Here is a 16,798-nt window from a genome sequence, read left to right on the forward strand (position 1 = left end):
AAACAATCCAAGTTTGAGCAACTATTCACTACCAATCTTAAAGTCTTTGGACAACTTTTGAGGAATTTTGTAACACAGCTACATTTCTGTAAAAGTTTGATTAAAAATGAATACTAATGGAAAGGAGCAAACCATAAAATTAGATCACATTTTCAGATTTAATTAGGGATATTATTTATTACAACTACTGTCATGACAATTTAGCTGTCTCAAGGATAATTAAAAATACAGAAATTTGAATCCTTTTCATCTGGAATGACATTATATTAATTCTCTTCTATTAGTCTTGTCTAAGAGGTACGTTATCTCAGTACCACACAAATGAAACCGGATTCAGTGCCTGTAACCTGCATTGTTATCTCTGAAATAACTTGAAAATCATATTAGAGGATGGATTTTGGAAAATAATCACTCCAACTTTCTCCCCTCTTGTGATCCTGACTGAAGTGTGGTTATCAGGCCTTAGAGAAGTTATTAGTTTTCAAATGATACAACTAAAGATATGAAATGATTGATTTCCTTGCATCAATTGAAAATTTCTCCTGCAAATAAGAGCTTATGGTGGTGAACAGAACTCTTGCTGTAGTACATTTACCTCAATATCAACAGTCCTCTGAAACCTAGCCATTATTAATTTTTCGACACTGATTGGAACTAGCGCTTTCAATGGACTTTAGAAATCTTGCTTGTGTCAAATCCTGAAATATACGTCGGCGTTAATATTGAATCCCGTCCAGTTATTTTGTTCAACACAATGGAACCTGATGTGAATCAATGTGTCACAAAATGGCAACTGCAACTTTTTTTGTTGTTTTTAGCAAAGTGTCAAAAGATTTAACCAGGTATTTCCAGTCTAGTTTCACTCTTGTGCTGATCATTTGAACATTGCATGGAAAATTGAACTGTGTTGTTCTGGAAGTCAACCATAAGTTGATGGTCATTTATGACTGAAAATGTTCAAAGCCTTTAGGCTCAGATTGAAGTCCTGAAGTCTTTAGTTCTAAGCAGTGTTATGAAGATTAGTCTATGACCCAAATGGTCGAAGGCCCATAATGTTACTCTATGCCATAATAACTGTGTACTCTAATATTTGGGCTATCATATATTAATTTTGTGCTGAGAAGCTTCAAGTACATGAATTCTGCTTAAAACGGCACTTTATAAAATTCCTGTTTCAAATTTGCACAACCATGACAGTTACTTCAATTAAATTATAAAATAAACTATACACTGCTACTCCGTTATCCTACCCAGTTCTATACAACTACATACACCAAACTATAAGATAAGATTTCTTTATTACTCACATGTACATCAAAACACACAGTGAAATACATCTTTTGCATAGAATGTTCTGGGGACAGCCCGCAAGTGTCGCCACGCTTACGGCACCAACATAGCATGCCCACAACTTCCTAACCTGTACATCTTTGGAATGTGGGAGGAAACCCACAAACACAGGGAGAACGTACAAACTCCTTACACACAGTGGCCGGAATTGAACCCGGGTTGCTGGCGCTGTCATAGCGTCACACTAACCGCTACAGTACTGTGCCTGTCTGGTATTGGTTATGCAAATCCAATAAAAAAAACCAATTGGATGGATGGCTGAAACTTTATTTGAAGACAATCATAAACTAACCCAGTTGAGAAGTACACCCGAGCAATATAAAACCATTGCTCCCCAGATGGATCCAAGATCTTAATTTTAGCAACAGAAATGGTCTTAATACTTCCCTCAGCATTCCGAAGTGAAGATATTGGATTGCTTCTTGAGGACCTTTTAATACCGTCAGGTTTGACACCACATATGCTGCTGCACCAATAGTAATGTGTTCAAACTAACAGCTCTTGCATTGTAAAGTGAGAAATTCAATGCTTTGTATTTGCACCTTTTTGGGCATATAACAGGCACCACTGGATATGATGCCCAAAAATGTCTCCTTGCAGTGGCAAAGTCTCGGTTGATTTTCCATTTTCTGAAAGCTTCTAACATAGTATTTAGTGAAGCCTAGAGTATAGACTTATAGAGTTATGCAGCAAAGAAACAAGTCATTTGGCCAACCATGCAGTGCCCATCTATATTAATCCTACTTACTTGCTCTTGATCCATAGCCTTCTATGCATTGGCGATTCAAAGGCTTGTCTAGACACTTCTTAAAGTGTCTGCCTCCACCACCCTCGCAGACAGCACATTCCAGATTATAATCGCCCTCTGGGTGAGAAAGTTCTTCTTCAGATCCCCTCTAAACCTCTTATTGCTTACCCTAAGCCTGCGCCCTCTAGATTTAGAAACTTGTTTTAGTCACTCTAGGTTAAAATGTTTTGATTGTTGTGACTGATTATGGAACATTTAATCAGAAGTAAATTGTTGGCTTACCCTCATTCTCCCATTTCTGATGGCTGGTCCATCCTCTGCCAACCGCAATACATACAGATCCATTTTATACTCTCGTCCTCCACGAATACTAAATCCAAATCCCTTGGCACCTTTCTCCAGATCAACCGTAAAGTAATCAAAATCCTATATGTAAATGTAAAGAAGAACAAAATATACACATTGTATCTGACGTTTGGGGACTTTACTAACCTAACATATCAGATTAAACAGAAACACTGAAAATTCCTGATATTTTGAAATAGCAGCAGCTCAGGGATATTACTCAGACCAACTGTAGGACGTCAATATTAATGGCAGGATTCCATTGTGTAGTCACCCAAAATCAATCTTTTAAAATGCAGATGAACTTTTACTTCAATCAGTATGGTCAGTATCTTGCTACTCCAATGAATGGACAAACTGGTGAGGAACAAGAATTATTTCTCCCTTCCTCATACTGCCAGAGAGGAAAGGTTACGTGATGAAATATCTAAATCCAAGCTGAGAGAACAATTAAGTGAATGCAAGTCCTCCAACCATGTACTGTACTCTGCACACTGATAATTCATGAAGCAAGTACATGGCAAGTTTAATTACAAGTCCTTTACACACCATAAATACAAAATAAAATATTCCAGCACACATTTCCTACTTGACCCTTGGAAATGTGGGCGATGAACAGCTCTTGATATTTAACACTCTCTCTGCTGACTAATCAAGCAATTAATATGGCCCAACAACTGTAATAGGGCTGCTAAATCAAATGTGATAGACCAAATGTTTAATTACAAGAGTAAAATCTGGGAGGGATGGGAGAGCAGGGACAGTAATTCAAAGAATGTTAAAGCCTACCATATATTTAACAGCTCTTTTTTTATATATGAAGAGTTGTCTGAAATTGCAATTAGTACTTGTGGGCAACCTGTCCAAGGCCAGGCTGGGTCCCTGGGCTGGTCTGTGGGGTCCAGGTTGGTTACTGGCACTTGGGCCCAACATCAAGTGGACCCAAGCTGGACATCAGGTGGGACTTTTAGAATAGTTCAGGCATCAGCTGGGCTCCAGATAGGCAGTGGAGGATTTGAGTCCATACCCAAGTCTAGAGCCACAACCTCCAGAGTGCTCCTCCAGTTCATCACTGTAAACTGAACAATGGCATTAACAGTTGTAGGTTGTAGACATTCTGGGGATTCCTAGCATTATCTTTGTTGCCTCTGTAGGTTTTATGGGAAAATTGGCATCCTATATCAACGTCATATGGGACAGGCAAACTTTCCTTCAGATACTGAAAATCCTGTACACTATGAACTACCTGCAATCCTACTCAGGGTTTTTATTGGATCACACACCTTCACTTTTATTCTCTTTTCCTATCATCCCCATCTCTGCAACTAAAACTGGTTTCATTTCTAACTTCTCTCAGTTCTAATGAAAGATCATCAACCTGAAATGGTACACTGTTTACAGATGCTGCCTGACCTGCTAAATATTTCTGTATAACTGCATGAAGGGATTATGAAATGCCTGATTTTGTTTCTGTTATTTTGTACTGTTTAACTGAATAGCTGCTTACATTCCTGTACAATGTTCTGATGATATTTTTATCAGCAAGTTCTGTGCATTCTCTCTTAATTTGCCAATGCCATCTTGTATTAATCAATGTTAATATGAAGTAGTACTTCATGTGGCATTTAAGAACTGTATGGCATTATTAATGATTGAGTTTCTTTTCTAAGCAAAGAAATATCTAGTAGTCTGCATTAAATACCCTTGCTATGTGTTACATAATGACAATGCACATGAACATATTAATTGTAATTATAGTTGTTCAATGACAATATCTCCTTAATTTTCTGAGGAATGTTTTGATGATATTAAATCAAAATATTGATTTTTCTACTGCATTGAAGAGCATTTGACTATGATTTGTTGGTATTTATATAGGTGTCACATTAACAATCACTAGATTTCTCTATCCTCCAAATCATTTTAATTGTTTTTTATCGCAGTCTTTTAATTTTTCTTATCCTGTGTGCAAGCTCTTCAACAAAGGAGCAACAACATTCTGGCACATCTTGAGCAACCACCAAGCAAGACCTATAGCAAAACTGACATGATTCAAGATGCATACTATGGCATCTATCCATTGTGAAGATTATGTGGAATATAGACTTGTGTCCACTCTTTCTCTACATATCACTAATGTATTAGTTCGATGAAAATAGCTCTTGAGATTTAGTATTGAAAAGAGGAGGTAATTTTCTAGGGAAGCAACTTCTGTTCAAAATTTTGCCCTACATTATAGGGTAAACACAATATTAAACATTCACAGGGACTGATTTTTGTGGTCAGTGGCAGACTGATTAGCAGCTATTATTGACATCTTCACTTTGTGATCCTCCCAGGGAGAACTTGCAGAAGAGTTTCTCCACAGAGTTCTTCACAGCAACAGTGTCACAAGGCACACCATGTAAAGCAGCCCAAAAATTAGTAAATAATTCAATAATAGTTCAATCTGATCACAACGCCAACTTGGTCAGTTTTAGATATGCTTTAAATCTTTTAAAACATTGAATATTTCGGAGACATTGAAACATGCTTAAAAATTTAAAGAACTCCCAAAATGTTATAATTTAAAAATCTAAGATATTTTTCAAAGGTTTTAAACCACTCACAGGCACTTTTTAAAGACCTTTAAAGACATTAAAAGCCAAATTAATAGGCCATTAGAGATTTCAAAAACATTCTTGTAATGATTAAGTGTATATTAACTAGTACCTACCCAAAGTCAAGTTTAAACACTTTACAAGATGTTCTTGTAACCACACACTTTGGCATCCATGTGCTGGTGTAGATTTCACTGGTGAATTTATAACTGATGTGAAGGGCAGTTTGCCCTATTCCACCCTTTTGGCAAAATCCACAAGGAGTCCAGCATCAGAATGCAGGCCGTTGCCTTGTGTTGAATCATCAACAGCATTTTCCAGATTTCCACATTTGTAAATGCAAGTGTTGAAATCCCAAAATCCTGGGATTTTGAAGAGGCAAAAATGGCAAAAGCAGACAGTTGCAACGTTACTTCACAAAATTCAGGCTTGTTTGGAGCAACAGATAGTCTGCTGGAGGGTCAAGCAGCATCTATGGGAGAAAAGGAATTGTTGACGTTTCAGGTCAAAACCCTGCATCAGGACCCCACAGATGCTGCTCGACCCACTGGTTTCCTCCAGTAGACTATTTGTTGCTCCAGATTACAACATCTTCAGGCCATCATGTTTGGCCTTTGTGTTATTTTGTCTTAATTTTCTAAACTGCTGCCCTACTCTGCTAAAGGCTTGCCACTTGGAGGGAAAGAAAAAATACCGATCCCCTGAGCTACTCTCACATGATCACTTCACCAATGTAACAGGGTGTCCTAGTAGCTCAGCAAATTATCTTTATTAATTTAAAGACAAGTATAATTTTGTAGTGAATAATTTTTTCCTATAAATTAAGTTGATATTTTTGTACAATTCCCCTAATTCTATGAATATTTTAGTTAGTGGATTGTTTTAAGAAATGGCATTAGTGTCCCCCGTGATGGATCAAACAAATTTAAATAAAAACATAAAAATATTAAATTACAAAAATGCAGATTTGAAATTAAAATAGGAATTGTTGCAAAAAAAAGGAATGGAAGCATCTGAAATGAGTTAAAATAGGATAACTTTCTAACTGTAGATTTGTATCATAACTATAAAAGGAGATGCAGCTGTTATTCCATCTTTTTGTGTTTCAAAAGCTGATACACCGACTGCCTTTATGCTTTATTTAATTGAATACATATTACAAACCTATATTTTTGTTAGCCTTTAAGAAAATACAAGGGGGATAATTTTAACTTTAGACAATAGTGTAAAATGAATGCTATGCAGTAGCTACCCATCAGAAACTTGACCTAATTAATTTAATTATTGAAGTCAATTGAAACAAAAATTAGCACTCAATTTCATTTCAATTATTTCATGCTGTTGCCAGAACTTTGGGGGTAATAAAAATCCAACTGCCTTAGTATTTGATTTTATGAACAAGATTTTCACCGGCTCGATGCTTGTATTGAACAAAGCAATCACTGCATTTTATTGCTATTAATTTATATATGTTCATCAAAACTTTCTTGCCTTTTTCCTCTGATCCTCCATTGCAAAGTCAAAGGTTCCATATGATTTTCTTTAAACAAAATTTATCAATTTTCCTGCATATTTAAGGAACTATAGATTTTTTTGGGTATTCCACTACTATTAAAGAGGTACCATTTAGTTTATATTCTTCCTTCCAATATTCATTACTTCAAATTCCAATTGTTTTATGTGCACATTTCACCTTTCTTTATTTAAAGTCAAATACAGTTAATAAGTGCAGCATCTTTCCTATAAATTTAGTTGATATTGTGTACAAAAATAATTTTCTCCAATTCTATGAGCACTTTAACCAATGTTGCAACCCAAGGGTTATTTTCAGAAAATCATAGCATTCTGTAGGTATGGTCCTGTTATTATCTTCTGTCTACATTGTCAAAATTCTATAAATTTTGAATTATGCCTCTAAGTCATCAAAATATGTAATCTACAATAGTATTACGTTCAGGTCCTAAAGTCCTGAAGAGATACAGCATGGAAATAGGCCCTTCAAGCTCTCACAGATCATCAAGCAGCCATTATATTGTACTGTGGTATTGACACTCCATAGGTATCCACTTATGAAAAATTATGGTCAACATATTGAGATATCTGAAATCTCCTACCTGTGGTTGTCTGTATTCAGACACTGCATACTGCCTGTTGTCAGGAGGCTGCTGCCTGTAGTCTAATAGAGGTGGCTGTCTGTAATCCAGAGATGGTGGTTGTCGATAATCTGATGCTGGAGGTTGCCTGTAGTCTGAAAATGGTGGTTGTCTAATATCTGGTTTGACATCCTGTCTTGCTTTTACTTCTGACCTGTAGCTAGATAAGAATGCTCAATATTACAATTAACACAAACTATCTCAAGAAACATTAAAAAGAGCTTCAAATAGTTACATTAATACGTTTAAGCCTGGAAATAAAATGATTAAGAACTGTAGTGAATTGCAGAGCATGATTACCACAGGCCTATAGATAAGACAGGCACTTGGAATTCCAAGACAGTTAATTGGTGCTACATTAAGTTACTAGATGTCACTTCTTCTAGAAATATAAAAAATAATAAACAGAATGACATGTAAAATCCTAAATTTAGATGTAGAATCTTATCAATTTCTTTATTATACTACTTTGTGCCAAGGTTAGAAAAACTCTTAATTTTACTCAGCTAATAACTTCTGGTGTTCCTGTTCTCATTAACTCTTGATACTTGAATATTCTACATACTTTTCCACTAGATGGCAGTAGCAGTCCTCATCAAATACATTACCAGCCAGTACAAAGATCATTCAATTTATGTCGTTTCAGGTGTTATTTTCAGAGATTGATTAATATTGAGGAAGACTTTGTGACTGCCATTTTCAGTATTATCACAAATAGCTTTATGTTGTGCTTGTGTACCTTTCCAAATGGATATCAAGGATCCAAAAGCAATATTTAAAGAAGTACAAGAAGTGTGACATGGCTAACTCCACTAATGTAGCTTAAGTGGTTACATATCTCATTCTTGTTGGAACCTCTCCCAATCAGATTAACTCTTGTGTTTCCCTACATATAAACTTTGGAAGTACAGGCAAAAAGGAAAATATGGAATGAAATCAATATACTGGTGGGAAATTATCTTGGCTCAGCATATCATGATGTAGAATCGGTATCAGTTTGGGTGGATAAATAGTAAAGGGCAGAAAACAAAGACAGGAGTTATTGTAGCCCAATAAATAGTAGTTGTAACATTGGGCGTGGCATAACCAAGAAATCAGAAGTGCATATCACAGGATAATAAAGTAATCATGGGGGAAATTTAATCTACATTAGAGACCAGTCAAGCCAAATGATTAGTTATAAGGTAGAGTTTAAATTCACAGAGTGCATACAATAAGATTAATGGCATTAAGTTGGTGAAGAACCAAAAAGGGAATAGGCGATTTTAGATCTAGTACTATGCAATGAGAAAAGGTTAATGATTTTGTTGTAAAGGAACTTTTAAAGAAGACTGATCAGAAGATTTTACTTTGAGTTTCAAAATGATGCAAGCCAATCAGAAACAAGTCTTAAATCTGAAGGCAATGACAAAAGTATGAGGGAACATGTTAGCTGTGGTTAACTATATAAGAAGATATGACAGAGGATAGATAATGGCTAGTATTTAAAAGCCTAAAATTAAGAAAAGAATTCTTTAAGGCACAGAAACCCATCAAGAAAAGTGGTTCATCTGTGGCTGACAGGAGAAATTAAAGATAGTATTAAATCAAAGAGACTTATAAAGTTGACAGAAATAGCTGATAGATTGAGGACTGAGAGCATTTTAGAACCCAACAAAGGAGGATCAAGAAATTGATAAAGAGCTGGAAACCAGAAAATTTGAGAGCAAGAGCTTCCCTGGGTATGTAAAAAAAAGACTAATGAGGGCAAATCTGGGTCTTGTACAGAGACTGGAAAATTTATAATAGGGAATAAGGAAATGGCACATAACATAAACAAACGCTTGTGTTTGTCTTCATGGAAAAGACACAAAAAAACTCTGCCAGAAATATTAGAAGGCCAAGAGTCTGGAAATGAAAGAAATTAATGTCAAAATATGCCACTTGAGAAGATGGTGAGGCTGAAAGTTGATAGATCCCAAGGGCTAGATGATATACATCTCAGAATTTTAAACCAGATCGCTACAGGGAGATGCTCTGGTTATAATCTTCCAAATTCTATAGATTCTGGAATAGTTTCTGCAGATTGGAGATTTGCAAATGTGATGGCACTATTTAAGATAAGATCTTTATTATTCACATGTACATCGTAACACACAGTGAAATACATCTTTTGCATAGTGATTTTGGGGGGGCAGCACGCAAGTGTCGCCATGCTTCCGGCACCAACATAGCATGCCCATAACTTCCTAACCTGTACGTCTTTGGAATGTGGGAGGAAACCGGAGCACCCGGAGGAAACCCACACAGACACGGGGAGAATGTACAAACTCCTTACAGACAGAGGCCAGATTTGAACCCAGGGCTCTGGCGCTGTAAAGCATTATGCTAACCACTATGCTACCGTGCCGTAACAAAGGAGGAAGAAGGAAAAGAGGAAACTACTGACCTGTTAGCCAAGAATCCATAGTAGGGAAAATGCTGGAACCTACAATTGGGGGCGTGGGGGGGAAACGAGTGAATGTGGTGTATTATATTTTCAGAAGACTTTATAGAAAGTTCCACCCAGTTGATTGGTCAACAAGTTTGAAGCATGGCATGAACTGAGAACTGGTTAATTGGCAAATAGTAAAGAGGGAATAAACAGATCTTTCTCAGGTTGGCAGGCCCTGACTAGTGGGGATACTCAGGAATTCATATTTGGGGCCCAGCAACTCAATCTAACATTAATGTTTTGGCTGAAGGAACTGTTATTTCCAATTTTGCTGATGGAATAAAGTGAATTGTGAGGCATATAAAGAGGCTTCAAGGGGATATACGCATGTTGAGTGATTGTGCAGGAACACGGCGGATGGGACATAATGTGGGGAGAAATGAGGTCATCCACTGGTGAGGCTGCACTTAAAGTATTGCGTACAGTTTTGGTTTCCTCATCTAAAAAAGCACATACTTGCCATGGAGTGAGTTCAGTGAAAAGTCACCAGACTGGTTCCTGGAATGGCAGGTTTGCCATATGAAGAGTGATGGACTAGACCAGACATATATAGCCTTGAGTTTAGAAGAATGAGAGGTGATTTCATTGAAACTTCCATAATTCTTACAGGACTCTTACAGGTGGCACAGGCAGTAGAGCCGCTGTCTCACAGCGCCAGAGACCCGTTCAATCCTTCATGGAGTTTGCATGTTCTCCCTGTGAAAGTGTGGTTTTCCTCTGAAGCTCCGCTTTCCTTCTACTTACCAAAGACCCATTGGGTTGGTGGGTTAATTGGCTGTAAAAAGGCCCTAGTATGTTGGTAAGTGGTAGAATCCGGTAGAGCTGATGGGAATGTGGGGATTAGTGTAAAAGATATCTTTATTGGTCACATGTACATTGAAACACACAGTGAAGTGCATCTTTGTGTGGAGTGTTCAGGGGGCATCCCGCAAGTGTCGCCACGCTTCCAGTGCCAACATAGCATGCCCATAACTTCCTAACCTGTACGTCTTTGGAGGAAACTGGAGCACCCAGAGGAAATCCACACAGTCACGGGGAGAATATATAAACTCCTTACAGACAGTGGCCAGAATTGAACCCGGGTCCCTAGCGCTGTAATAGCATTATGCTAACCACTACACTACCATGCCTGCCCTGTAGATGGGTGCCACGGACTATAGAACCATACAGCACAAAACAGGCCCTTTGGCCCACCATGTTGTGCCACCCATCAAACCACCCTCACACTATCTAACCCTTTCCTCCCGCATATCCCTCTATCTCACATTCCTCCATATGCCTATCCAACAAACTCTTGAACCTGTCCAATGTATCTGCCTCCACCACCACCCCAGGCAGTGCATTGCATGCACCAACCACTCTCTGGGTGAAAAACCTCCCCCTGACATCTCCCCTGAACCTCCCACCTGTGGTCTGAAGGGCCTGTCCCATGCTGTACGATTCCATGACTCTAATGGCGAATCTTTGGAATTGTCTAACTGGGGGCCTGAGAAGGTTCTGTCATTAAAATCATTCAAAACAATGATAGATTTTTGGATATCAAGGGATATGGTGATCATGCAGGAAAATGGAGTTGAGATGGATCAGCAGTGGTCTTGTTGAATGGCAGAGAAGGCTTGAAGGACCAGATGTCCTACTCCTGCTCTTAATCCTTACTTTCCAATAACAAATAATTCATTAACTAAATATAAGAGGGATGGAACAGCAGTCTGTTAATTATAATTCCCTTTATATTACCTAGACAGTGTCCCAGTGCATGAGAGAAAACATCTATACATATTGGTTCTTTTACATTTTAGTCTTTAGTTTTTTTTATTCAAACACCTATGGAAAACTTGATCTCTAATACCTTAGCAAAGGTCATTTGTAAGCAAGGAGATGAAAATTAAAAAGGATGAAAGTTCATTCTGTATTGAAAGGGTTAAACAATATAGAGTAAGTTGGAAGTTTGAGACACCTTATTAGTCTTACAAATTTTACTGCAGAACTTTAAAAAATGTATATATGCATTAATAAAAACCTTCTTGTTGTTTGCCATTAATATTTCAATTTGACAACATGCTGTCTTGAAATATTTCTAACTGTCACCAGGAGAATGACAAGAAAATCGCTCTGACATATAATCACTCATTAAAGAAAGAGGGGCGTTTTCCATACCTGCCGTTATGTCCTTGTGACTGAAGAGGAGGAGGAGGTGGTTGTGCTCCAGGGCTTTGTTGTGCTAAAGGGCTTTGCTGTGCTGTCGGGCTTTGTTGTGCCATTGGACTGTGTTGCTGTGCCATGGGACTTTGTTTTTCTGAACCTGGTGCAGAAGCAGGACTACTCATGTCTGTGATGGGTGCAAACAATCAAAAAAAGGTTTCAGATGGCTGCATGTGATAGATATTTCTGAGTTTGGCACATTTTGCTTCTCAAAATTTACTTTATAACATGACAGTGACCTACCTTCTTGAGGGACAATGCGTAGTGTGACGCTAAGACCGGCATCTTTGATTAGTTTCACAATTTCTGCATGAGGCATGTTAATGATGGATTGCCCATTCACTGCCAGGATGCGGTCGCCCACCTTGAGTTTTGCACAGCGATCTGCAGGGCTACCTTCAATGATACGTCCGATTTTGTGAGGCACTGCCACTATTTGGAATGTTTATTTAAGCAGCAGAAAGTTGCAAGGGGAAAGTGAGAGAGAATAATAGACAAATATTAATGCAATGCAGAAGGATACTTCATATACCAAATGTGCAAAAATGGAGAGTAGGAATACTGAATCTATGCTCAAAGAATACCGCCACTGCCTTTCATATAAAAAGTCACACCTAAGTGCAACAATAACAACTTTTTAATATCATCTTTAACCTGATCCAATCTCAGAAAGAACTTCACAGGGCATTCTGAGAAGAATATCACAATGAGGCACGTGAGGGGATACTTGAACAAATGAACAAAAGTTTGGTCAAAGTATTATGTTTTAAAGAGCACCCTAAAGATGGAAATAGAAGTAGTGACAGAGAGGTTTAGGGAAGGATTTCCGAAGCTTAGGATCTTGGCAGCGGAAGGCACAGTCATCAACAGAGTAAAAGTAGTTTGATTTGTTATTAATGGATGTTTTTGACGTTTGTAAACTCTCAGTAACCAGAACCTGTTTAAAAACAAAATAATGTTAATAAAATAAAACATTTAAAAAATATCAATTTTTCTGCTGCCATCTGTTCAAACTCGATCCTGAGTCCAGTGGTCTCACTGGCCTCATTGCCATTATTCATTCTGATGGCAAGTACTGTGACCTGTTTATGTCTGCAGCCAACAAGCCCAACAATCCTCCACCAGATTTCAAAAATGCCCTGACTAATCCTCCATTTCAACACCTTCCTGAAAAATCTCCTTGCTGTTTAAATCTGTTAGTTTCTAGGAATCTACCAACTTTAATATCCTCTTTTTCAATCCAAAGACAGACATTTAGAGTGGGCTTCAACATCAAAAATGAGCAACTTCCCTTGAGAGATAAATGATGCCTCATGACCCTCCAGCTCATTCTAATATGGAACCAATAATCTATGGTCATCAGCACATATGGTCCAACCCTAGAAGCTATGGATGAAGCCAAAGAGGACTTCTATTCCAACGTTGAAAAATCCCTGGTGCACATCCTGGAGAGGGACAACTTTATCCTGATTGGTAGGGAAAAAATACAACCCTCTGGAAAGATATGATTGGCAAGCTTTGAGGGAGCTAACAAAGCTAGCTACAATGGGATCTTTCCCCTGACAAATGCTTAGAGCACAGTCTTGTTATATTCAAAACCACATTTAATCAGAGAGGCAAGATCTTGTGACATCATGCGCCCTTCCCCCCCCCCCCCCCCCCCCACGTCTGGTTATTTGCATCTGTTAGATTGTCAATGTCCAAGCGTGGATATCCATATCACACATGCTGGTACTGATGACCATTGAACTGATCATTGTTTAATCAGCTCTGTCATCAATTTGACCCCAACATTCTGGCAAGTAAAGGAACGTTGCTGCAAACAACTGTTTAGAAGTTACCCTTTCCTGATTTAAATGCCATTGACTCCATCCCACAACAAACTATGTGGTCAAACCTTTGCAGCCACTCCTGGCTCTTGGGAAGCTGAAATATCCCGGTTAAAAAATGGTCTTGCTAGCAAATGGTATCCATGCTGAGGTTCTAGATCTTGGCAGTTAGGAACCCCAGAAACACTATAATCATGATGAGTTCAAGAAAGGATACAAATCTGAATATGATAACTACAGATGGGTCTCCTGCTGGCTGCCACAGGGAAAGTGCTCACCAGGGTCCTCCTCAACTGCCTGACAAAGAGCTGCTCTCTGACCCTGTGTGGATTTTTTCCTATGGAGGCAGAGTGTACATGATTTTCATTGCACAACAAGCCCAAAATGAAAAAGGGAGAAGCATGGCTTTATTGACCTTTCTAAATCCTTCAACTCCTTCATTTGGGAGGGATTGTGGATTATCTTCCTCAAATAGGGTTGTCTATAGAAATTTGTCCTCACTTAATGTTTGATTCATTGTGACATGCAAGCTGTGATCTCAACCAATGGGCCCACTATAGAGCCAAACTCAGTACACATTGGTGTCAAGGCAGCATTATTGCCCCAACAGTTTTTTTCCATCTTTCTTATTGATTTGCTACAACTCATCTTTCACAAGCTTCCCACTGGAGTGGAGCTAATCTACAGGATTAATGGGAAACTATTCAACTCGCATCACCTTCTGAGAGTATGCTCTTTAGTTCTAGACACTCTGTTCAGGAAACAGCTGGTGTTGAGCTTGGAATGCACTCCAATGACTAATCTTTCACTTAGGTAATTTGTCAGCTAAAAGTAGATTTCATAAACCCTTGTGCCTCAGAACTGTCAACAGCAGTTGATACTTGTGCTCGAGGAACATGAAGCTACACTTCAAAACCTATAACTCAAGGACTGAAAGTCATTAAAATGACTTGTTAGATTGTTGTGGGCCTATTAATATTCATTATTTTTTTATATCAGGAAGAGCCAACAAATCACAGCAGAGCAAAGACTATGCATAATGAGCAATGTTTAATAGATTCAAAGGAATCTCAAATTAGAATGAAATAAGAACATAATTCTATCTAGAAATTTTATATGATCATAACCTGAAAAGATTCCGAGAAATACCATTCTCTTCATTTTATCTATATATCACGTCTCACTGAACAAATGCAGATTTAATAACCAACCAGCTCTGTATACAGACTAGGGAATGCAGAGTTTTTTTTAAAACGTTCACTTATTGGGTTAGCAGCTGTTGGAAAAAATATCAAATTTTCACTATAAACATCAACTCATTGTGATATTAAAATTGATTAAATATACTGTTTAATTTTTTTTGAGTTTTTAAACCAATATAATTTTAACAGCAATCTATTTAATATGCATCTTCAAGTCGGTCATCATTATACATCTGATCTAGTCTCTGGCTTAATTGGACTTTATCCAGTTCTTGCTTTTTCACTTTTCAGTCACTTGTACGATCTAGCTAGAAAACTAAGTTTATGTATAAAAGGTAGTAAGCTGAGATTTCAAGCTCCACTTTCTCTCACAAGACATCTTGGACAATTTGGGTCAACATTATAATAACATTTTAATATAGACAAATTATTCGAAACATTAGAAATGTTACTGATTTTTACTTAAAAGATGTACAGTACCAATAGCTCAACAGATTTTACAGATGTCACAGATGTCATGTACAATTTTGTCATGCCAACAAGATACTGAGATATAACTGGTTGCCCAGTTTCCAGTTTCCTTCAACTCCTCTCAAAAAGTCCTTTACTAGATTTTTTTTTACAGGTGAGCTACTTGATGCTCCTCATATCCAAAAACTCATCTCAAATATGCAGGCGGATCTGAAAATAAAAATGATCCTACCTGTTGCTAAATCTTTGTTCATGAACTCTAGGAGTAAACCAAGTTACTAAAGATTGAGGAATGTAAGGACATGATACTGCAAAGTGGTCTCCATTGGAACCAGATTGAGAAATTCACAGGAGTTGCTGAAATAGCCAAGATCTGCTAAATATATACTTTGATATTGTGCAGTCTGTGGCAGCTACAATAGTCATAAAGTCCTTGGCTATTTAGTATTGCAGGGCTACACCAGGTTTATTGACATCTTAGAATGTCTAAAGTCTGATTGAATACTTCCAGAAGTCTCACAGGCCCTATTATAATTTTTCATTCTTTATGTCTCTGGAGACCTACAGGAGCTATCTTGACTGATAGCTTGATTACTACTCATAGATTCAAGGCAGGGTAGTATGACCATGTTATAAGTGCCTCAAAATAAAACCATCAGCACCATCAAACAAAACGGCCTCCCCTATGCAGTCCTGTCTCAGTGAAACCACAATACCATTGTATCACCAATTATAGCTCTTTTCATTGGGTCAGTTGAGGTAAAAGGTGGGAGGAATTGAGCAGAATGTTGGTCACCTCCAACAGTACTAATAAATATGTACTGAATTCTAGGCTAATGTTAGTTGAGAATGATGTTTTTTTTTCCCCAGAGAATAAACTGCATTAGATGGTTTGATAGCAGATGAACATTTCTACATTATTTTATTATGTTAATCACCCCCATCCCAAATTCCCTGAACATTGGTGAGGATCTACAGTAAAGGACAATCCTTTATATTCATAATGACACTTTGTCTACACCGTGCTCCTCCTTCTCTATGTGAAACTACCATCTGCCTTTCTTTACTCCTCAATTTTAACCAGTCTTGCTTGACCTGCTCCATCATCCACTTTCTTGCCCAACTTGAGGCCAACACTTCTTCCATCTTGCTTTAGCCTAAATTGCCATTCCTATTACCTCCAATTAATAATTTGACTCCCTGTCCTTGCTTAATGATGTCATTCTCCTCCCTTATGCCAGTATTGGTGTTACTTTTAGAAGTTCTTCTTCCAAATCCCTCATGTTCTCTAGCATGCGCCCCCTCCCACCCCCCACCAAAATAAATTGCTCCTGGCTTCTCCCTTTTTCAGTTTTCAAAATACAGTATTTGGCTTCTATGGTCTAGAAACTGGCCTGCCCTAAAAGATATTTGATAAGAATACTG

General features: G+C 37.9%; 1 protein-coding gene across 15 annotated transcripts in view; it reads right to left on the minus strand.

The window, feature by feature from the left end:
• Nucleotides 1-16,798, minus strand: part of magi2a (membrane associated guanylate kinase, WW and PDZ domain containing 2a) — a 321,741-nt gene that overhangs the window by 17,489 nt on the left and 287,454 nt on the right. For 14 of the 15 annotated variants that reach the window (XM_052033862.1, XM_052033859.1, XM_052033861.1 and 11 more), the window contains 4 exons: nt 12,115-12,303; nt 11,827-11,998; nt 7,158-7,356; nt 2,381-2,524 (listed from right to left, as the gene is read on the minus strand). In XM_052033862.1, the coding sequence (XP_051889822.1) occupies nt 2,381-2,524; nt 7,158-7,356; nt 11,827-11,998; nt 12,115-12,303 (704 nt within the window). The remainder of the gene's footprint in view (nt 1-2,380; nt 2,525-7,157; nt 7,357-11,826; nt 11,999-12,114; nt 12,304-16,798) is intronic. The other variant, XM_052033858.1, reaches the window with a different exon arrangement.

Source organism: Pristis pectinata, chromosome 19 (genome assembly GCF_009764475.1).
Source record: "Pristis pectinata isolate sPriPec2 chromosome 19, sPriPec2.1.pri, whole genome shotgun sequence".
NCBI classification, from domain to species: domain Eukaryota; kingdom Metazoa; phylum Chordata; class Chondrichthyes; order Rhinopristiformes; family Pristidae; genus Pristis; species Pristis pectinata.